General features: G+C 31.9%; 1 protein-coding gene across 1 annotated transcript in view; it reads right to left on the bottom strand.

Annotated features, from left to right (window-relative positions):
* Positions 1 to 295: 295 nt before the first annotated feature.
* Dtwd2 (DTW domain containing 2) overlaps positions 296 to 24031 on the bottom strand; it is a 142120-nt gene continuing 118384 nt past the window's right edge. Inside the window, exons 5-6 of the mRNA XM_027941116.2 lie at positions 11817 to 11945; positions 296 to 1738 (exon numbers count right to left, since the gene is read on the bottom strand). Coding sequence (XP_027796917.2) covers positions 1568 to 1738; positions 11817 to 11945 — 300 coding nt within the window. The 3' untranslated portion in view covers positions 296 to 1567. The remainder of the gene's footprint in view (positions 1739 to 11816; positions 11946 to 24031) is intronic.

Here is a 24031-nt window from a genome sequence, read left to right on the forward strand (position 1 = left end):
TTATGCTTTTCAAGTGCTCAAAAAATACTCTCAAATGCATTTAAAAGATAAAAGTATATTTTTAAAAGTCAACATAAATTGAAGTTTTGAAAATATAAATGGTATCTTATGTAGGAGTTTTTTAAAATCAGTAATAACACTAAAGGTAATTTGTGAAGTTTAATTTTAACATAAAAATTTACTGCAAGATTATTTTAACCCAGTTGTTAAGAAACAATTACACATTATTATTTCTTCTTTAATACCAAATAATGCTAATTAGGTATTAATGTTAATACCTAATTTAAATTAGGTATTTTAGGTAAATGAGCTAATCTGTTTCTTAAATCCAAAAATAAGCCAACAATGAAAAATAGGAATCTAACTTTCGTTCATTGTTTTAAAGTATTTTCTGCATCGTTTCCCCAAACATTAATTATAATTCTAATTGTGGCCAGTCTTATAGCTTCTAGTAAGGATCTAATCTAGGTCAACGATAAGCAAGTAAATGAGCATGAAAACTGTATGTACTAATACTATGATATATACTCATTTTATGCACACACACATCTTTATCAAGCTTTCCTTAAATTGTATGTTTAGTTTTTCCTTCCAACTTAACTCAGGATTAAAGGGAACTCTAGAAGTCATAAATAGAGACCAAAACCAAGTCCCTTATTTTTGCTAAAATGTCAATCTAACTGTAGTAGATTTAAGGTGGATGTAAATAAACATTGTATATATTTCTCTTAATGCTATTCAAAAATCTCAGAAAATATTTCCCTGGTGGGGGGGGAGCAATTTGATGTCTCAAATAGAAAGTTTCACTCATTAAAACAGTTTTAAATAACCTTACTTACAGATATGTGTTCTTAAAATAATGGTTGTGTAATATTCTACTTCAGTTATTTCTATATGGGAACTTAGTAAAACCTAGTTTATCAGTTAGTCAATAAACCTGTTCAATGAATACTAATAAATCTAAATTTATCCAGAATAACAAATGAGAATACATGCTATTTCAAAATAACATGCATCTCTTTAAAAATTCAGGCAATTTTCAGAATACTTAAATCACGTTGGCTGAGTTGAGGTTTAGTTTCTATAGAATAAAGTTTTTTTATTGTTTTATACTCTTTCATGAAATAAAAATTTGATTTAAACTACTTGATTATAATTACTTTCTTTTGCCTTGTACAGGATGCATTCCATTATTGGCCTACACCTAGTTACCCAGAAATATTAATGGAACAATACTGTTTCAATTAGGCACAATTTCTTCCACTTTAAAAATGAGGACTTCGAAGCCTAGTTCTATAACTAGTCATATTTTAAATTTGGATTTAAAAAAATGTAGTAGAGGCACATTTTTTTAAACAAATACAGTATGAAATTTTGCTTTTCAGAGTCAGTGAAATTTTTTTTATGTTGTTTTTATGGCTATTTGCTTTACTTCCTTCTTTCCAACAAGATTAATAGCAATCTTCATTCTTTACAGTTAGAAACACACAGGCCTAAATTGTATCAAAACATAACATGGTATTGCCTGGTAAAGTCAGGTAATCTAGCACCATAAGAACAATTTGTACTAAATTTTAACACTATTCATTAACAGTTCCATTTTCCTGAGTTTGCGTTTGTTCCTTGGCATTGGCTTGGGATATAATCCATTTTTCAGAAGATATTCCTTGCTGAGGCGAATTTGAGCACCATGCTGAAGTTGGAAAGAGCATAAAGCTTGAAGAGGACGAAGCAAAGTCTGTTAAGGGAAGAAAAAAAAGACACTGAAAATTTATCTGTGACAAATCATGATACCCTACTTTTTTCTTTCAAAAACAGAGGGAATATTGCCCATATTTCTATATGGAAAACAAAGTTTAAACTACGTTTTATTCAAACATAGTAAAAAATTGTTGCTCTAATACTAATTTAATCTATAAAAAGCAGACTAAAAGAAACTTTTAGTTACAAAGATAAGTACATTGAATTAGTTAAGTCAGTTTCAGTAACAAAGAAATGCAAACTTACTGACAATGACAATTAAAGGGTGACAGCAGGAGGTTAAGTGGTTTACTTCTTCTCTCCCCAGAGTCTAGGACTACATACAAATTAGATACCTGGGCTTTAATGCATATGAAATCATCCTAACTACACGTGTGTATCTGTCTAAATTACCCTATAGGGCCTAGCATGTAATATAAACACATAAACTGAGTGGATTTAGAAGCTAACAGTGAAGGAAGGGGTTGTAATATAACTATAGTACACACTCTACTGAAAGTTATTTAAATTTAAAAAGAAATTTTAAAAACACTATGTCAGGGTTTTAAATACATTTTGGATTGGATTGTTTTCTTGGTCTTTAAACTCCTGCCTTAAACCTTTTAAATAGTAATAGCAAATTTTTTTTTACTATGTAAATAGTAATAGCAACAATTTTTTTACTATGCTTGAATAAAACATAGTTTAAACTTCATTTCTCTTGTCTAATCCAATGAACTTCTATTCTTCCCTTGTCCCCTCTTATTGTATATTATCATCCACACATTGGAGAGAACATTCAGCCTTGTTTTTTTGAAATTGGCTTATTTTTCTTTTCTCTCTCTCTCTTTTTAAAATTTATATATGACAACAGAATGCACTACAATTCTTTTTTAATATTTTTTTAGTTATACATGGACAGAATATCTTTATTTTGTTTATTTATCTTTTATGTGGTGCTGAAGATCAAACCCAGTGCCTCACATGTGCGAGGCAAGCACTCTGCCACTGAGTCACAACCTCAGCCCTACAATTCTTATTACATATATAGAGTACAATTTTTCATATCTCTGGTTGTATACAAAGTATATTCACACCAATTTGTGTCTTCATACATGTACTTTGGATGATAATGATCATCATGTTCCACCATCATTTCTAACCCCATGCAACATCCTTTCCCCTCCAACCTCTCTGCCCTATCTAGAATTCATCTATTCCTCCCATGCTTCCTCTCTCCCTATCCCACTATGAATCAGCCTCCTTATATCCAAGAAAACATTTGGCATTGGGTTATTTGGGATTGGCTAACTTTACTTAGCATTATCTTCTCTAACTCTACCCATTGGGATTGGCTTATTTCACTTAGCATGATAATCTCCAGTTCCATCAACTTACTGGTAAATATCAAAATTTATTCTTCTTTATGGCTGAGTAATATTCCATTGTGTATATATACCACATTTTCTTTATCCATTCACCTGTTGAAGGGAACCTAGGTTGGTTCCAAAGTTTTGCTATTGTGAATTAAACTGCTGTAAATATTGATGTGGCTGTGTCACTGGAGTACGCTGATTTTAAGTCCTTTGTGTATATACCAAATGGTATATAACTGGGTCAAATGGTGGTTCCTTTCCAAGTTTTCTGAGGAATCTCCGTACTGCTTTCCAGAGTAGTTGCACCATCTGCATTCCTACCAGCAACATATGAGTTAAACTTTTTCCCCCACAGCCTCCACAAAATTGTTACTTGTATTCTTGATAATTGTCTTTCTGACTGGAGTGAGATAAAATCTCAGTGTAGTTTTAATTTGAATTTCTCTAATTGCTAGAGATGTTGAACACTTTTTCATTTCATATATTTGTTGACCATTCATATTTCTTCTGTGAAGTACTTATTCAGTTCCTTTGTCCATTTATTGACTGGATTTGTGTGTGTGTGTGTGTGTGTGTGTTGCATTTTTTAAGTTCTTTGTATATCCTGGAGATTAATGCTCTGAGGTGCTGGTGGTAAAGATTTTCTCCCATTCTGTAGGCTCTCTCTTCATGTTATTGATTGTTTCCTCTGCTATGAAGAATCTATTTAGTTTGATACTATCCCATACCATCACATTTCAAGTTATTGATTCTTGATTTACTTCTCACACTTTAGGAGTTTTGTTGAGGAAGTCAGTTCCTAAGCCAACATGATGAAAAATTAGATCTACATTTTCTTCTAGTAAGTGCAGGAGCAGGATCTCTTGTCTAATGCCTAGGTCCACGTTGAGTTGATTTTTGTGCAGGGTGAGAGATAGGGATCTAATTTCATTTTGTTACGTATGGATTTCCAGTTTTTCCAGCACCATTTGTTGAAGAGGCTATCTTTTCTCCAGTGTATGTTCATGGTGCCTTTGTCTAGTATGAGATAACTGTATATATGTGGGTTTGTCTCCGTGTCTTTTATTCCACTGGTCTTCATGTCTGTTTTGGTGCCAGTACCATGATGTTTTTGTTAATACAGCTCTGTATTATAGTTTAAGGTCTGATATTGTGATGCCTGCTATAGCACTTTTCTTGCTGAGGATTTCTTTGGCTATTCTGTACCTCTAATATTTCCAAATGAATTTCAAGACTTGCTTTTTCTATTTCTATGAAGAAAGTCATCAGAACCTTAATAGGAACTGCATTAAATCTATATAGTGCTTTTGGTAGTATGGACATTTTGACAGTATTAATTCTGCTTATGAAAGAACATAGATATTTCCATATTCTAAGGTATTCTTCAATTTCTCTCTTTAGAGTTCTGTAGTTTTCATTGTAGAGGTCTTTTACCTCTTTTGTTAGATTGATTCCCAAATATTTTATTTTTTGAGGCTATTATGAATGGTATAGTTTTCCTAATTTCTCTTTCAGTTGATTCATCACTGATGTATAGGAATGCAATTGATTTATAAGTGTTAATTTTATATCCTGTTACTTTGCTGAATTCATTTATGAGTTCTAGAAGTTTTCTAGTGAAAGTTTTTGGATCTTCTAAATATATAATCATGTCACTGGCAAATAGTAATAGTCTGAGCTCTTCTTTTCCTATTTGTATCCTTTAATTTCTTATAATTGCTCTGGCTAGAATTTCAAGGACTATGTTGCATAGAAGTGGTGAAAGAGGGCATCCCTGTCTTATTCCAGCTTTTAGAGGGAATGCTTTCAATTTTCTCCATTTAGAATGATGTTGGCCTTGAGTTTAGCATATAAAACTATTATAATGTTGAGATAAGTTCCGACTATCACTAGTTTTTCTAGTGTTTTGCTCATGAATGGATGCTGTATTTTGTCAAATGCTTTTTCTGCATCTGTTGAGATAATCATGTGAATCTTGACCTTAAGTCTATTGATGTGACGAATTACATTTATTGATTTCTGTATGTTGAACGAGCCTTGCATCCCTGGGATGGACTCCACTTGATCGCGGTGCACTGTTTTGAATGTTTTTGTATGCAATTTGCCAGTATTTTATTAAGAATTTTTGCATGTATGTTCATCAGGGATATTGGTCTGAAGTTTTCTTTCTTTGATGTGTCTTTGTCTGGTTTTCATATCAGGGTGATACTAGCTTCATAGAATGAGTTTGAAAGGGTTCTCCCCCTTTTCTCTTTCATGGAATAATTTGAGGAGGATTTGTATTAGTTCTTCTTTGAAGGTCTTATAGAATCCATCTAATCCTGGGATTTCCTTTATTGATAGGCTTTTGATAGCATCTTCTATTTCATTCTTGAAATTGATTTGTTTAAATTTTCTACGCCTTCCTGATTCCATTTCGGTAGGTCCTATGCCTCTAGATATTTGTTTATGTCTTCAAGATTTTCTATTCTACTGGAGTATAAATTTTCAAAATAGCTTCTCATTATTATTGGATATCAGTAGTGTCCATTGTGATATTTCCTTTTTCATTGCAAATTTTTGTAATTTGAGTTTTCTCTCTTTCTCTTTGTTAGCGTGGCTAGGGATTTATGAATTTATTTATTTCAAAGAACCAACTTTTTGTCTCATTGATCTTTTGATTGTTTGTTTCAATTTCATCAATTTAGGCTCTGGTTTTAACTATTTTTCTGTCTTCTGCTTTTGATGTTGATTTGTTTTTCTTCTCCTAGGGCTTTTAGATGTAACGTTAGGTTATTTGGCGGCTTTCTATTATTTTAATGAATGAGCTCAATGCAATGAACTTTCTTCTCACCGCCTTCAAAATCTCAGAGATTTTCACAAGTTGTATTGCTGTTAATATTTACCTCTAAGTATTTTTTTTAAATTCATCCCTATTTCTGCTATCCATTGGTCTTTTAATAGTGTATTATTTGGTCTCCAGGTGTTAGAGTAGCTTCTATTTTTTAATTTATCATTGATTTTTAATTTCATTCCATTTTGACCAGATAGGATGAAAGGTATTATCTCTCTCTCTCTCTCTTTTTTTTTTTTCGTATTTGCTGAGTTGCTTTGTGGCCTAATATATGGTCTACCTCAGAGAAAGATCTGTGTTACTGATAAGAAAGTTTATTCAGTCATTCATGGATGAAATATTCTATATATGTCTGTTAAGTCTAAATTATTAATTATACTTTTTAGTTCTATAGCTTCTTCATTTAGTCTTTGTTTGATGAGCATGTTAAAGTCACCCAGTATTATCGTGTTGTAGTTTATTTGATTCTTAATATTGAGAAGGGTTTGTTTGATATAAGTATATCTTCCATTGTTTGGGGCATAAATATTTACAATTGTTATGTCTTGTTGATGTATAATTCCCTTAAGCAGTATGAAACCCCATTGAATTTAACTGCTGCAATAAAGACTCTGTTTACATGCAGTCAAACATAATTCCTAATCAATGTACACCAACGGAAAAAACAATTAATATTTTGCAAAAGCTTTACAAAATATAATTGTTGAAAGTCCCTCAGGTATATTCTCATAATTTTTAAAAATAAAGCAGGAGAGGAAATGAGGAAGTATATATTACTTTACAGAGTGAGCACAGTGGACAGATTAAATTGTGAAATATCTTACAATACATAGGAAACATAACTGGACTACATACAGATTGAGAAAACTGAAGACTCTATTGGTATTTTAAGACATTTATTACATTCTTCATGTATAGGAGAATACTAATGTTCTTTTGGTCAAGAGCCTGGAACTTTTCCATCTTAAATATAAGATTTCATCCAACTAAGGTAATTAAGGGAATGAATTTTGGAGCTAGATCTAGAATACGCCCCCCTCCTTCTAGGTAATAGTCACCTGGGTTACTAACAAATATGCCAGTCGTCCTTACTGGTAAATGATCAGATTGCATTAATCACCCTTTAGAAGTTAGGCATGGCCTAATGAAATGTGAACAAAAGTAATGTGTGTCACCTCCGGCCAGAAGTGTTAAAAGTGGTGTAGGATTCACCACGTTTCCTGCATCTTCCTTGATGAAAATGGAATGATGTATCTAGATATTTTCTCCATCAATCCATGTTCCCCACTGACTGCAATGAGCAGAGATCCTATAGTCAACACCACTGGATAAAAAGCATCAAATAGGCTGTTGTCAATGATGCCATTTTAAGTCACTGCAGTCTAACCTAGACTGATCACTATCACTAGGTATGTATTTTAAGTTATGTAACCTCTGTCTCATTTTTTTCATCTCTAAAATGAAAAAATAATATCCATCTCACAAGGCTTTTATCATAGTACTGAGATGATACAAAGCATTGTGCATACTGATAATAAATGATAACATTTTTATATAAAAAAGATCATCATATCTGAGGCAATATGAAAGTATAAGAGTCTGACTGATTTAGAGGAACAAAGAAAATCCTCCACTTAAAAATAATTTAATTTCTAAATGTTTATTTGGGGAAACCATTGCTTTATAAATCTTTTTGCCTATATATGCAGAGTCTATTTTTAAGGGACCATTATCACCAGCTTCAAAGCTTTTTTCACATTTCCTTTTGAAAGTTCAGAAGGTAAAAATTAATAAGTAAAAGAAATCCTGCAATGAAAAAAAAATCACTAAGCACAATCCCCTAAGCCCAGGTAAGTAATACAGCAGATGAATAAAATACACCAAATTTTAGTTTGAAATTTCTTTTATCAATCTACAGGTAAGATTCAGAGGGACAAGAAAGGGTAAAAGGTTTAACTCTTGACTGCCTATGTTGACAACTGTGGCAATTAACAAACATTATGTCACTCAGTTCTCAAAGTACTGTGATGTAAACATACATACACACAAACATACACATTATAGGTAGGAAACAAGCACAAAGATTAAGTGAACTGCTCACTAAAGTGGTAATACTAAGTAATGAAGTTTTAAATCAAACCTACTTTAAAGCCCATGTCAAGCTACTTTTGGGAGCTATGTTTTCAAGTCATGCTACTTCTACATGCTCGAAAACTGCTTTAGAATAAAGGAAGAAGAATCAAAAGACTAACAAAGCTATTCCATACTGAGTTCTTAATTTTGAGGGGTCCTATGGCAACAGAATAAAACCATGAAAATTTATCACTCTTTCCCATCATCTTAAGGTTTTATTAAAATGTCCCTAATTAAAAGTTATTGAGCAAAAATGTATTTCATATGTAGAGTATATGGGAGGATATGTGTAGGACATATGCAAATATCCTTGGGGTCCTGAAACCAATACCCCACAGGTATTTGGGGACAACTGTCAAAACAAGCATATCTAAAGTAGAATTTCTGTGTTTTGACAAAAGTATAACTCCTGAAATACACATTGTAATCAAGATAAAAATCAACTCCATCACCTTAGAAAGTTCCCTCTGTCCCTCACTCAATTCTCACACTCCTGGAGAAGCATGCACTATACAAATTTCTATCTTCTTAGATTAGTATGACTGATTTTAAAGGTTCATATAAATGAAATCATGCAATTTGTGCTTTTGTGAATCTAGCTTTTTATCTTCAATACAGTGTTTTTCAGATTTAACAGCATTGTTCTATTTTTCAGTATTTTATATGATAAAGTTGTGTGTCTGTCTATTCTGCTGTTTAGATATCTGCATTGTCTCCACTCTTATCTATTATACAAACTATGAAAAGTTTTATAAAAATTTGTAATTAAAAGCTATCATTTCTCTTAGTACTGTATCTGTGAATAGAATTGCTGACTTGCAGAGTAGGTATGTGCTTAACTTCACAAGAAATTGCCACATAGCTGTTGATTCCACTGCATACAACTCCCTGCAATGTATGAAAGTTTCTGTTGTTCCATAAATGCCAATATTGGGCATGTTCAACACTTTTTATCTATTGAGTACAGTAAAATGTAATTGTAATACTATTGTTTGAATTTATTTCTCCCTTATAACTTACAATGTAAAGAAAAATTTACATGTTAAAAAATGTATTTCATAGCTTTCCTCTCCAGGTGTTCAGAGCAGACTATAATTTTTTCTGCACCTACATTTAGAACAGACAGGCTAATTTTTTACTGAAATTGATTTTAAGAGCTGGACTTAGAGTTCCTCCACCTAATAAAGTGGCTTTTACTATAAACTGGGGGTCAATTTTTGCCATCTGTAATAATAAGCAACTTGAAATCTTTCCTTGTACATCTCTTCTGCTCATGCTGACACCAACCATATTATCAACCCCCACAAAATCACAGGTGATTGTCAAACCTTGTTTTTCTGCTCCTGGCCATATAGTACAATTACTCTTAGAGACCAAAGTAAGCAAAATGAGGGCTCCAGAACCTTGGTTTACTGTGGGATTTTATGTTAAATTTAATCCACAGATAGTAACAAAAACTGAAGAGATCAAAAAAATTATCCACAATCTGTATCTTAAACTTTGGTTGTTCTTAGATATTATATTAAGAACATAAGATATTTTCCAAGTTTCAAGTTGTATGATAAAGTTGTGGTTTTTGTTTTTTGTTTTTTTTTGCTTTTAAGATATCATATCACAAAGCACATCTAACTTAGCAAGAGTCAAAGTCAGCTTTTGGCTTATATCATCAATGAATGCTTTTAATGACATCAACAGTCAAAGTGGTAAAATGTTGAAAATATGGTATGTTGATGAAGAAGAAACCCTGAAACAATATCAAGAAAGTTGTTCTAAATATATAACATCAATTTTTGATAAAGTTCCTTCTCAATTTTGAAACAACTCATTGTGGATCAGAATCGAGAATATTTGTAAAATAGAATGTGAAACATTCTTGGCTAATGGCTTTGTTGCCATAATGGTAGACTAATTAATACCAGATATTATACCTATAAAACTGGGAAGGGGAACAGCAGCAGCAGCATTTGTAGCAATAATACAACCCCTATCCCTAATCCTAACCTTGTTTTAACTATATCTACTATTACTATAAATACCATCATTACCAACAAAGAAGTTTCCAGTTAAGATTGCAGTAAAGATCCAATTTCAACTGTGGGAAAAGGAGAAGAAACTTCATAGAAGGCTGTTTCTAGGCTCAAAAGGAGCCTAGAAGGAGAGGGAAAATCAAGTTTTGAGTCTATATTCAAAGAATATTTTATTTTTCTAAAGATATGAACTTTTAACAAGACTTTGGTTTGATATCTGAGCCTAGAATTTTACACTGACAAAAAGGGAAATACAGACATTACACAGAAAGCAACTTTAAAAAGTAGCACTAGGTTACGTCTTTCTGTAAAGATATCTAAAAAAGTGTGTGTTGGCTTTGTTGTTGTTTTTTGTTTGTTTGCTTGCTTGTTTTTTACAAGGATACAAAGTACAAAAAGATGATGTTGAATAAACGAAAGAGAAAAATAAGTGCAGGGGAATATAAAGTGCTATGTTGATGGTTGGGAAGTAGGTAATAAAGTTAAAGAAAAGGCAGAAAAGTCTGAGAACACTCCCTAGTCAAGTGTCCTTGGTGAATTTTTTTTTTCCTCAAAGGAAAATAAAATTGCCTAGATCTCAAACTAAGACTACTTACACATATGCACACCCCCAAAAAAGCCCACTAATGAAAGCCTGCTTCTTTCAAAAGAAGGAAAGTCTCCAACTTTTGACATTTTTTATAGTTTAGGATCGGTTAGAGAAAAAGGCAATTCAGTGCATGCTTCTAGCACTTTTTAACACTCCTTGCTCTTGAGACACTGTTGTTCTCTTTAGGATTAATATCTTGGTAACTAATCCAGTTACTCTGAGCCAAGCTTTTATCCATTATTGAAATTTCCTTCATAGCTGATGTAAATCTTACAGTAGTAACTATAGTGTATAAAGAGGGAGAAAGAGTACCTTAGCATGCCTGTGTCATGGTGTATGGTGGCGGGCAGCGTGTAGCAGGAGGAGTTATAAACATTATCCTCTGACTTTTTTTCTTCAGTTATAATTATCAAGATATTTCAATTATTAAAAACCCTAATAACTTAAGTTTTACTTACATATATTTTTCTTTTACTATAAATGCAAAATTTCTTACATATTCTAAATATTGAGATGTTAATAAGCTCACTGAAACATTACTCTTTGCTGATGATTATTATTTATATGTGCAATTTCAGACTTTAATGGAAATTAAACAGAATGATGATTATAGGTTATATCCTTTTCATATTCTGTAGGTGTTTCTTTTTTTAAAAAAAAGTATCATTTTTAAACTTGAAGCAAGTATAATAAGATAAAGAGGATGTTAGCATATCTCTTCAAGTAAAGGCACCAATGCAAAAAATAATGATGTTGCTACAGAAAGTTATTTTAATTAAAGAAAAAAGTTGAACACAAAAAAATACAAACTACTAAGAAAAAAAGAAATAGAAAATACTAAAGAAAAATCTAGCTAAAAAGCTATTTAATGTTGTGCTACTTAAATGCAAGTTAGCATATTACAAATGTTGTTTGCACAGTTAAGTATGAATATTTAAATAATGCAATCTGGAATACTAACACAGAAAAACACCAGAGGGGGAAAGAGGGTTATAAAAGTACATAAATTCCTATCACAGATACATTCAATTTGTCAAATTGAGCAAATTAAACATCTAAATTTTTAAAATAAAATATAACTGAACTCCTACTTTCAAAAACTATGACTTTTCTCATACCTCCTGTATGTGATTATTTTTCTCCAAGATGGAAAGAGCAACAGCAGCACATTCCAGTGTAGAAAGGCATCTATTGGTTGGCTGCATCCGAATGACATACTGACTGGAAATGTTCGTTTTTAACTGCACCTAAAACCAAAAACAAAATAACAAAATGAAATTTTGGTCTTAAATTTAAAACTATAACGTTTGTGCTTTAAATATTAATTACTTTCCATCTACAATTGCTAGTAGTTTAAGAAATAACTGAATGTATCAGTTATTTCATATATAATATTCTTTTCTTCTTTTCACTGTTAAATAGTAGAAGGAAGATGATGGTTACACATTTATCTGACAAAGATGATACATCTAAAATATATACAAAGTCCTACATATCCAAAATACAGACTAATAACTCCCTCTCAGTGGGGAAAAAAGTATACACTTCATGAAGACAGATATAAGAAAGGTACACGAGTATATGAAAAAGAGCTCAAATGATCTAATGTAAGTTAAAACCACAGTGGAATAACATTTCACACTCATTAAAAATAGTTAAAATAAAATAAATAAAGATATACAGCAAATTAAACTCTCACAGACTGTAGAATTTAAAATGATATTACTTCACAATTTTTTAAAATCATGCTTTATCCCCATTATTTCTTAGTATAGTATAAAGTGTTATTTAAAGTGTCATAGGTATACCTGTGTAGATGGTGTATAAAGATATACACAAATACACACAAATATATGTAATCCTCTCTTAGGTAAGAAAAAGTATGCTATACATACTTTATATATACATTTCTCCATGGATATATTATTTTATCTGAAACCTGAAGATAGAGTCAGACATGAAAAACATCAGCAGAAAACCAATAGTTAACACTTGGGATTTTTGTCTCCTATTTTAAGTAAATAAAATTCAAACAATCTTATAAAGTCACATTCCTAGCCCACATTCTGAACAGAATCACATGTTAGGATATGCAGATAGAAGATAATTTCAATTTTTACTTCTTCAGGTGTTCTCTCTCGTTTTGTTAGTATTCTCAAAGTAGTATGAGATCACTTCAAATCCATGACATCTAATCCTTCAATTCCTTCCCTCTTCTGTGTCTTATGCAGTCCCTCATAATGAGAAATATAATTCTTCTAGTTTGGCTCTTTGTTTAAAACAATTTTTATCTATGGCTTTTATTTTTCAGAAAGGGAACAGGAAAGAGTGGGATACTATGGCTGCAGCTTAATGGACACTATGAGTATATATTTGATTTTGGAATACATACTTTATAAGCTGACTAATAATATTTGGAGTATGATTATATTAAAATTAATTTATATTTCTCCAAATGGAAAGATGTGAAGGAGATTCAGGGAAAGGAAGGATGAAAATGGTTAAGAAATATATACAGTGATAAAAGAAAGCCTATGATTAAATAACTGCAAGAATATTCACAATGTTGATTAACTGTAATTACTAACAGTTTTAATAATTCATCAAAGATGAACAGAGAATAGCCAACTACTGCTTTCAATACTTAATCCCCAAGTTTTCCTTGGATGAATTTATAATAGACATCCTATTATCACAAAATAATTGGGACACAGGCAAAATTCAGTCAATTTTACTTACTGGAATGAATTTTACTTTTTAAAAGACATTTGGTATTACAGGGAGTAATTTTATTTCCTATTGTAAGAAAATTCAGAATTTGAAATTTCATATGTTAAAAGACTTCAGGGCTGGGGTTGTGGCTCAGCGGTATAGCATTCACCTAGCAGGTGCAAGGCCCTGGGTTCAATCCTCAGCACCACATAAAAATAAAATAAAGGTATTGGGTCGAACTACAACTAAAAGACAAATATTTTAAAAAGTTAAAAAAAATACTTCAGAATATCCTTCACAAATCATCTTTCCAGGAATTAAAACTAAAAGACCAGATAGCTAATCTGTATCATAGTGATGACATACATGTTATTAGATGATAGCATGCTAAATGTGGTCTCATAGCTTCTCCTTTCATGCTTTTGTGCTATTCCATCTTCATCACATACTCTATTCAATTAGCAAATGAACAAGAGGAGAAAGAAGTGGATAAACTTTTAGGCAAATCCCAGTAGCTCAGTGACAGAGTGCACACCCTGCATTCTATCTCAAGCACTACTTTAAAAGAAACAGGGGTGAGGAGAATTAGCATAGACAAAAGCAGGATACATGGAAAGTGGGCTGGTTGAAAAATCATGATAATTTTATCGAACCTGACAATAACAAATCAATCTCACCCATGTCATTAGTTTCTTAGTTTCCCTTACCTCCTCCTCACCTATAAAATCAGATAGCTAGATGTGATGGTGTCAATTCTGACAGCTGAATTTATCTCGTAGGTATGAATCCTAAGATTTTATAAATACAGACAGAGGTAGATATATTTGCAAGTTTTGAAGTCATGCTGACTCAAAGAATGCCTCAGTAATTTTCTCTTTTTAAAAATATTTATTTATTTATTTATTTGTTGGTTTTCGGCGGACACAACATCTTTGTTTTTATGTGCTGCTGAGGATCGAACCCGGCCACACGCATGCCAGGCGAGCATGCTACCGCTTGAGCCACATCCCCAGCCCCTAATTTTCTATTTTTGAAACCTGGTTCTCTATGATATAAGCTGAATACTCTTAATGAGAAACAGGAAAATCACTGGTTGGTTCAAATTCTATTGGTATAGTTTGTGAGCTTATAATAAAGTTTTCATTTTAGAAACTTAAGCTTCAGACCTTTTCCATTGATTCTCTGAATCAGCTAAAAGTTCAATTTCTAGAAATTCTTTTGTTGTTATAATACCTTCCTTTTTTCTCTTCCATTACATTAGATAAATTTTTGGGAGACTAAGGCAGGAGGATTGCAAGTTCAAAGCTAGCTGCAGCAATTAGGAAGGCCCTAGCCTGTTTTAAAATATAAAATAAAAAGGGCTGAGGAGGTAGCTCACTGGTTCAGCACCTCCAGGTTCAAAAAAAATACCAGATAACAGTATGGATGACTATGATCGCTGTTCAGGTGCCTTTTTAAAAATGGTTTTACAAATTTCTCCTTCCTATTTATACATTTAGCTCTTTTTGTTACAAGTGATTTTTGCCATTAAAAGTTTAAATAACATACATACTCAGTGGTTTAGTAGTGACCTTTAGGACTAAAACAAATATTCAAGGAAATAACAGGTTGTGGAATATGTTTGCATATTATTAAAGATTTTTAAAAATAACTTATTGCTATAAACAATAATTAATTCTTTTGTTGGGCAAAACTAACAAACACCTTAAAATTTAAATTAGAATTTTAATTCAACTCCTGATAATACTGCATTTTAATAATCTGATGGTAATCACTTTTTCTCTATAATCAGGCTATCTTAAGTCAAGTTCATTACTATTCAAAACTATTGTGTGTCTCAATTATTAAGACTTTCTAATCACTTGATCAAATTACTTACAGGTTTCTAGGAAAATCAACCTATTTTCCACGCCGTCTGAAACAATTCTAGACTAGAATAGGCTTAAACAAACTTCTTTTTAGTAACATCCTGAAGTCTTACCATTGAGAGACACATATAAAAACCTCCTTTCTGTAGCAGACTTATTTCTATGATCTTTCCCAGGCTAGATTCATTATCTGAGTTCATGAGCTGCCCCTTGAAAGAGAAGCACTTAACTTTTTCTTCTAGCCCCAAGCCCTCAATTCATTTCACTCTTTTCACTCCCTTGATTTAGTTCAACTATATGACCTAATAGTGGTAAAAGTCCAGCTTTGGCATCAGACAGATGCCAGATCTAAAACAGATTTAGTCATTTATGTATAAGGTTTCATGCAGTTATAAATAATAAATAATAAATTGCTTCATTTAATTCTCATAAAGACCCTATGAAGTAGGTACCTTCATTATCTTCACTTTATAGAAAAGGAAACCAAAGCAGAGAGACATGAAGTAACATGCTCAAGGTTCCAAAATTTGTCATGTCAGAGCAGAAACAGAGGCTTATTCAAGAGCCTGAGTAAAACCACCAGGTTAATATCTTAAGTGGATAAATTTGTAGGCAAATCCCAGTATAGTAAACAAATAAAAACAAAGTTTTTCTATTGGAAAACAAGGCTGGGTACCCTGAAGAATACCCTGTAGAATCTTCTGAACTTAATCATTTTTTTAAAATGATAAGGAGGGAAGGGTCTTTTACACAACTATAAAAGTTACTTGCAAATATCAGTGTCTCTGCCTTGCTCCAGTTCTGACATACCACAAAGCCTGTCTCTGCCTTACTCCAGCTCTGACCTATTATAAAGCCTGCAAAGTTTTTACAAAAAGTAGAAATTCTAGGAATTAACATGGAAACTCAGAAAATATGATAAAAATAAAGTTCAAAGGGACATAAGTTGTAGATAAAATGAAAATATCAGTGCTACTCCTCAAACACATTATCACTTAAATTATTTACTTTTCTAGGCTTGTTTGAAAATCTACAATTCACAACAGTTTATATAAGAAAGCCTGTGTCCAAAATTTTATGTGTATATGTGTATTTGTAGAATATGTTTGATTTAAAATTTAGCCCTTTTCTACAGAATTTTTCATGCTAACACATCAGTAAGAACACTATATGTTACTTTTGATGTTAAAAACACAAATATATAGTTAAAGAGTCTAAACATTAAGCACTTAAAATTCTTCAGTTTCAGCAATCTAAATACTAATACAAAAATAAGACTGTGTTTACTGAGTGACAGCCAAACATCGTGATTACTGGATTTTCCTCTTAAGAATAATATTTTATCTTCACAGTCTTCCACTAAACTCCAATATACCTCGTATCTGAAGACCCTAGGAACTATCAGTATGAGAATATATTCAAAGGAAAAACATCCACATAGATTCGTAAGATCACAGGACTGAATATAATCGTTAGAAATTAAATAATCCAGAGGGGCTCGGGTTTTGGCTCAGTGGTACAGCGCTTACCTAGCATGTGTGAGGCACTAGGTTCAATCTTTACCACCAAATAAAAAATAAATAAATAAGCTAGGCATGGTGGCACATGCCTATAATCAATCCCACAGCTCAGGAAGCTGAGGAAGGAGGATGCAAGTTCAAAGCCAGTCTTAGCAAAAGTAAGGCACTAAGCAACTCAATAAGAACCAGTCTCTAAATAAAATACAAAATAGGGCTGGGAATGGCTCAGTGGTTGAGTACCCCTGAGTTCAATCCCAGTATAAATAAATAAATAGGAAAAAAAATAAATAATCCAGCTTCTTCTGCTAGGTATGATTTTTCTTTAAAAAAAAATTGTATTCACAGAATTAAAAGTTTTAGCCGGGCACAGTGGTGCTTGCCAATAATCCCAGCAACTCAGGAGGTTGAGGCAGAAGGATCACAAGTTTGAGACTAGCCTTAGCAATTTAGCAAGGCCCTCAGCAAATAGTGAGACCTGGTCTTAAAATAAAAAAATTTAAAAAGAGGGCTGGGGATGTGGCTCAACACTAAAGCACCACCAACTTCAAACCCCAGTACCCCCAAAAAACAAGTTGGGGTACTTGTTTATTTTTTTCATAATATTGAAATATAGGGGTGGAAATGCAGCTCAATGTGTAAAGCACTTGCCTAGCATGTACAAGGCCCTAGGCTTGATCTCCAGCACTGCAAAAAATATATATATATATATTAATGAATTTCCCATAATAACCTAAAATTATATTTTATTTAGATTCAAATCTTCTTCTTGATCTACCAGCATGCCAATGTAATAGCCAATTTAAAATGTCTTACAAGTCAAATATTTTCACCCAAAGAGAAACTTCATTTAACAATTAGCAGCTCTATCAGTTTCAAAAACTGTCATGGCATCATTAACAGCTTCTGAAAAAATGAATTGTAAATTAGCCTAAGTGTGAAATACAACATTAAACAATTACATCAGAAGTTCATGTGCCAAATACAACTTTTATTTAAAATTTACTCTGAGTTAAATTGTATGCAATTTCATTTGGCTGAAAGCATCTGTCTCTTCTATAACTTTGAACAAAATTTACATGCATGAATTTGGAGGCAGAAAAGCACAGCAACTAAGAGCATGAGCTCTGAAGTTAGACACACTAAGTTTAAACTGACAAAATAATTGTGGATTAACAGTTATTAACAAATACAAAAATAAGACTTTGTTAAATTAACAACCTTAAAACATTAACAACCTTAAAGGGTGATTACATCTTAAAAAGCTATCACACATGAAATGTTCAGCAATGTCTGGCACAAGCATTCAATACTGGCCAGGTGGTTGATGAGGAAGGTACTGCTGCTGATGATGTTAAGGAGGAGGATGGTGATGGTGATTCCCAGTGCTACCTTTGCAATCCAATGAATAAATGTAAAGTAATTCAGCTCTACTATAGAATGCCTGGGGAGATGGTCTAGTCAAGGGTGCAGCCAAAGGTGACACAGGACTCAGGACACCCTAAAGAACATTAACTTTTAAATAAAGATGGAAAAAGGAAAGCTATAAATACATAGAGAAATGGCAATGTAAGAAACAGGCAAAAGAAACAGAAGAGAGAGGTTTTACTGAAAGAGGGGAAAGGATTATTCTGCCAGATTAACATCACTAGAGTAAAAGTTTGGGCTAGGGATATAGTTCAATGGTAGAGTGCTTGATTAGCGTGTTCAAGGTTCTGTGTACTTAAATTAATTTACACATACACACATATATATGGCATAAATATTTGCATTAAAGATATATTTAGAGACAAAGAAAAATTTAGATTTTTATTATTTTTTAAAATTTTATTAATTTTTTTCATTTTCTTTGTTGATGGACCTTTATTTTTTATTTGTATGTGGTACTCATACATTTGAGGCAAGCGCTCTACCACTGAGCCACAACCCCAGCCCCTAGATTTTTATTCTTTTACCCTTTAAGTACAAGGTATGAGCACCACTAAAATTTGCAATAATTGGGCTGAGGTTGTGGCTCAGTGGTGGAGTGATTTCCGGGCACATGTGAGGCACTGGGTTCGATCCTCAGAACCACATAAAAATAAATAAATAAAATAAAGGTATTATGTCCATCTACAACTAAAAAATATTTTTAAAAAATTCTTTAAAACAATTTGCAATGATTACCAAAATAAACAGACTGTATATCTTTCAATTATTTCTTTAAAACATCCCCAAACAACACTATATAAACATAAAAGGCAGACTAAGAATTAACAATCATTTTTGAAAATCACTTTTTACGTGAAATTTATTTCTTAGATGACTGATTAAAAGTTTGTCTTATCTATCCATCGTTTTCAATGCATTATCTTGTATTCCTCTACCTCTACACATTTAAACATGCTTGATTTTATGATAATAAAAGTAGCAGAGAGACATAAGAAAGTGTTGATTAGCAATAGGTTGCCATGTTTCTTTGAACAACACACAGCACAGAACACATAGAGAAGACACTGTGGTTTATAATCTTTAAAAAAAGAAAATTATAAAATGAAAAGCATCAAAACTTTTAAGACTGTGCTTATTGATAACAAATAGTTTGACTTCATTTACAACTGAACCAAGTATGTAAAATTGCAAAAGCCTTCATGTCTTTCTCAATAATTACGGTCTATATTTTTCTAATAAATTTTACTGTATACACTTAAAGTATTCAATATGCTATTATGAGACTCAGAGAGATAGTAAAAAGGGCTATTATAGTGAAACAAATGAACATATTCATCATTTCAGCTACTCTTTTTTTGTTTTGGTTTTGTTTTTGTGGCAAAAGCAGATAAAATCTACTCAACATGAATTCCACATACAGTACAATTTGTGGTCTTCATATTGTATCTTAGATTTCTGGAATTTCTAGAATTACGTATCTGCCACTTGGTTTACTCTTACCTACATCTCCCCAATTCCTACTCCCCCATCCCAACCTGAATAAAACCATTTAATTCTCTACCTATATACTTAATATTTTAAAGATTCCACAGATCTGTGAGATCACATAATACTTTTCTTTCTGTGTCTGTCTTCTTTTACTTTGCATAATATCCTCCAGACTAATTCATGTTATGGCAAATGGCAAAATTGTGTCCTTTTCTCAGCTGAATAATATTCCATTGTATGTGCATACCACTGTTTCTTTATGCCTTTGTCTGCTGACAGACACTTGGGTTGTTTCCATATCTTGATTATTTTGCATGATGTAACAAACATGGGACTACAGATATCTTGATGATGTGGTGATTCATTTCCTTTGGACATGGGAAATGACCCATAAATGGGATTGCTGGGACATTTGTAATTTTATTTTTAATTTCTTGAGAAACTTCAATACTGCTTACCATGATGGCTGCACCAGTCTACACTCACACCAATGGTTTGTTATTTACTAAACATTTTTATAGAAAACATAAATAAAAGGAAACATATACAATATTCATGGAATAAATACAATATTATACAGAAGTCTTGAAATTTGCTCTACTAGTTAATGGAAGCTCAATAAGAATCTCAAAAAATATTTTTGCAGAATTTTATAAAGCTGATTCTGAAATTATGTTAATGAAAAGTACAAAAATATCAAGATAACCTTGAAGAAAAACAGTAGGATTTTTCCTACCAGTTAGACTTATTATAAAGTAACTAATTAAGATACCATGGAACTTGTACAGTTAGAATAGCATTTAAAGCACAGAAGTAAATTTTCACATATATGCACAAATGATGAATGATGGAGATAACACTTTTCAGTGACCTTTTCAGTAAGTGCTGAAACAACTGGGCAGCCATACAAAGGGGAGGGTGAAACTGGACTTGGCTCATACCAAACAAACAACTCAGTTGTGAGTAGATTAAAGACAAATATAAAACTGAAACTTTTAAAATATAACATAAAAAGGTTATGAGGTTATTAATTTGAGATAAGAATGAATTTCTTAACAAAATAGAAAACACTAATTTATTTTTTTTTTAAAAAGATTACAATAAAGGTCAGGATATGGGAATAAGAGAACTAGTAGTGAGATGGATAGATATAACTTATGGTGGCAAAAGGAGCCTTTTAGGAATGTATAACATTTCAGCAATGTTCTATTTCTTGACCTGAACAGTGGCTACAAGAATGTTAACTCTTTAAGTATTTCTTACTCAACATGTATTTTTATGAAGATCTAATAACACATTTTTAGAAATTCTAATAAGCAGCTGGGAGCAGTGGTGTACACCTGTAATCCCAGGAGCTGGGGAGGCCGAGGCAGGAGATTGCGAGTTCAAAGCCAGGCTCAACAACATATCGAGGCTTTAGGCAACTTAGCGAGACCCTGTCTCTAAAGAAAATATGAAAAGGGTTAGGGATGTGGCTCAGTGGTTAAGTACCCCTGGGTTCAATCCCCAGCACAAAAAGAAAAGAAAAGAAATTCTCATAAGTATTAGCTCAATAAATGTGCCTTCCAATTAGAAGTTTTTTTCTACTATGCAAAACACTGAAATCAAATGCAAAGAGAAGATAATTATCTGCAATCAGCTGTGTGATTTTGGATAGGTTACTTATTTTTCAGGGTTTAATTTTCCTAACATATGAAATTATAAATATATTCCCCTCTGAATCCTTAAGAGTCCTACCGGTTTTTAAATTCTTGGATTCTCTTGAGTTCCCATCAGTCAATTGAACATTTAATAGGGCTCTGATTAAATCTCGCATGTGCTTCTTATGGGTTTTTTACCTTTTTTTTTTAGTTGTTGATGGACCTTTATTTTATTTATTTTATTTTATATGCAGTGCTGAGAATCAAACCCAATGCCTTACACATGCTAGGCAAGTGCTCTACCACTGAGCCACAATCCCAGCCCCTATATGTTTTTTCCACCCTCCTTCATTCAGCAAAATGGAAGAAAATGTATGCACAAATTCAAGTTTAAATACATGAAAATATATTTCATTATTATTTAAAGAACAACAATTAGTCACATTGTGAGCATGAAATACTATCTTCTTCTCATTACAACAGAGTGCCGGGATATAAATAGAAGCTGACTGGTTAATAAAGTTTTAGAATTCAAATATATAATAAGCCTTCTTTCTGAGAGCTGAAAATGTTTGAAAAAGAAATTATGCTTTATATTTATAAAATATAAATATAAAGTTGTGAAATTTAATTTTATTAATTAAATTAAATTTTATTTAATTTTATTAACCATTAAAGACATACAATATATCCCCCCCTGAAAGATGGCATAGTTCCATCAACTTTCCAGTATGAAAAATGCCAGATATTGAATTTGATAAATGAATTAATTTTTAGAGATTGAGGAACTGCCACCCTGACACACTGATAACCACAATAGAGAGTAAAAAGAATGTGGAAAAGTATGTGAGATAAAAAAAAATTCTTACTAAATTACAGGGAATTCTTTTCCATTCAGTGACAGAGGGATTCTGATTTCAAATTAAAACTGAATTTTTGTAAAGATTATCATTCATCTTTTGAAATTATTTAAATAAAAATTCTGTTATCTACTTAATCAAAATAGTAGTGTGTTACCTCCACCATTATTTATAGAAAGAATTAATTACAAGAAAAGTTATCACTAAGATAATATAGAAAAATTTTTAACAAATCATGGTTTATTATTCATCTATTTTATCAATACCACATTCTTCTCAGTCCCTTACTACATACCATTCAGATTAAGGGTAGTGGTCTACAAGTTTTTTTATCCTGCATTTTGCCTGGATAATTACTATTTATTCTTCAGTTCTCAAATGCTAGAGAGTTCTTCCTGAATCTCCAACCTCAATAAAATCTGCATTTTAAAGCATGCCTTATTTATAGCAGTTTCAGAATGTAAATCCTGTTTGCAGAAATCCAGGTTAGAGATGATGATGACCTGAAATTAAATACAGCAATCGGGGAGAGAGTTATTTAAGATAGAAGCCATGCTAATAGTTGAAAAGATTCTGTGGCTTTGTGTCCCTGTATTAGAATTTTAACCTTGTCTAATAGAGAAATAATTAATGTAGATGGAATTAAATTCTATGTAATTGTAATTACATACTAATCTCAGTGGCTATTTACTGTTCTTACTCTGTGTTCTCATATCTAGAACAGTGCCCCCAAATAGTAGCTGCTACTCAATAAATATGTCAAACTAACAAACTTTGATCACAGTCACAAATAACTATAGTTATGAATTATCAATGCCAAATCCAGCCATGAATACCTAAATTTAAGGCTTTTGGTGACTTTATTGGGGAAGGAATTATGACAATGAAAGTGGAAAAAGGGTCTGTTTAAAGAGTTCAGGGATTTGTATCTGAATTAAAACTTTAAAAATTGATAAACAGCTACTTTAAATAATTAGTAAATTTTACATAGAAAATTGAAAATTGGAAAACAAGTAATAGTCATAATTTTTATCTATTGGGGGACTAATTAAGTTTATAATGTAGGCTAACAAACTGTACCAAATTCCTTCAAGAATTAGAAATTTGAACATTTGCTCAATTAAATAAAAAAATACATTTCTATTTAAGCTAAGGAATCTATTAAAAGTGCTAGAATTTATGATCCAAATATGAACTGTGTTTAATTACAAATATGTCATGCTTATCTAATTCTTTCCTAGAAATATTTTAAAACTTGCTTTCTCTTACTCTATAAATTCTAATTTTTACACACATTTTTCATCAATTTCTTTTGGTATACTGGAAAAACTCACTCAAAGCAAACTTAGGAGGTTATTAAAATCTACATTGAGAATATAAGTAATCTTTACTAAACATTATGATTTAATTTAGAGCACACATAAGGAGAAAAAAATCTTAAGGAAATAAACATGGAACATTTTTTAATGTATAGTCCTAAGAAAACTAGATGACACAAAAAGTTTTTCTATAACCATTATATTCTCCCAGGGAGGGAGGATATTCTTCCATCAAAATGGAGATACCAAAGTTTTCTAGATTATCAAATAAGAATAGATTTGATATGATGGGACACTAGAGTTATATGATCACAAACATATTATTCATAGATTTTTAAGACATTTCACATTCTATATGAAGTTTTACTATTATTATTAACACATTAGACAACTTAATGAGTTTTACTGTGGCATTTCCATACAAACGTATACTGAATTTTGATTATGTATTCCCTCCCTTCTCCTATCATCTACTTTCTCTCTTCTCTCTCCCTTTGA

Source organism: Marmota flaviventris, chromosome 5 (assembly GCF_047511675.1).
Source record: "Marmota flaviventris isolate mMarFla1 chromosome 5, mMarFla1.hap1, whole genome shotgun sequence".
NCBI classification, from domain to species: domain Eukaryota; kingdom Metazoa; phylum Chordata; class Mammalia; order Rodentia; family Sciuridae; genus Marmota; species Marmota flaviventris.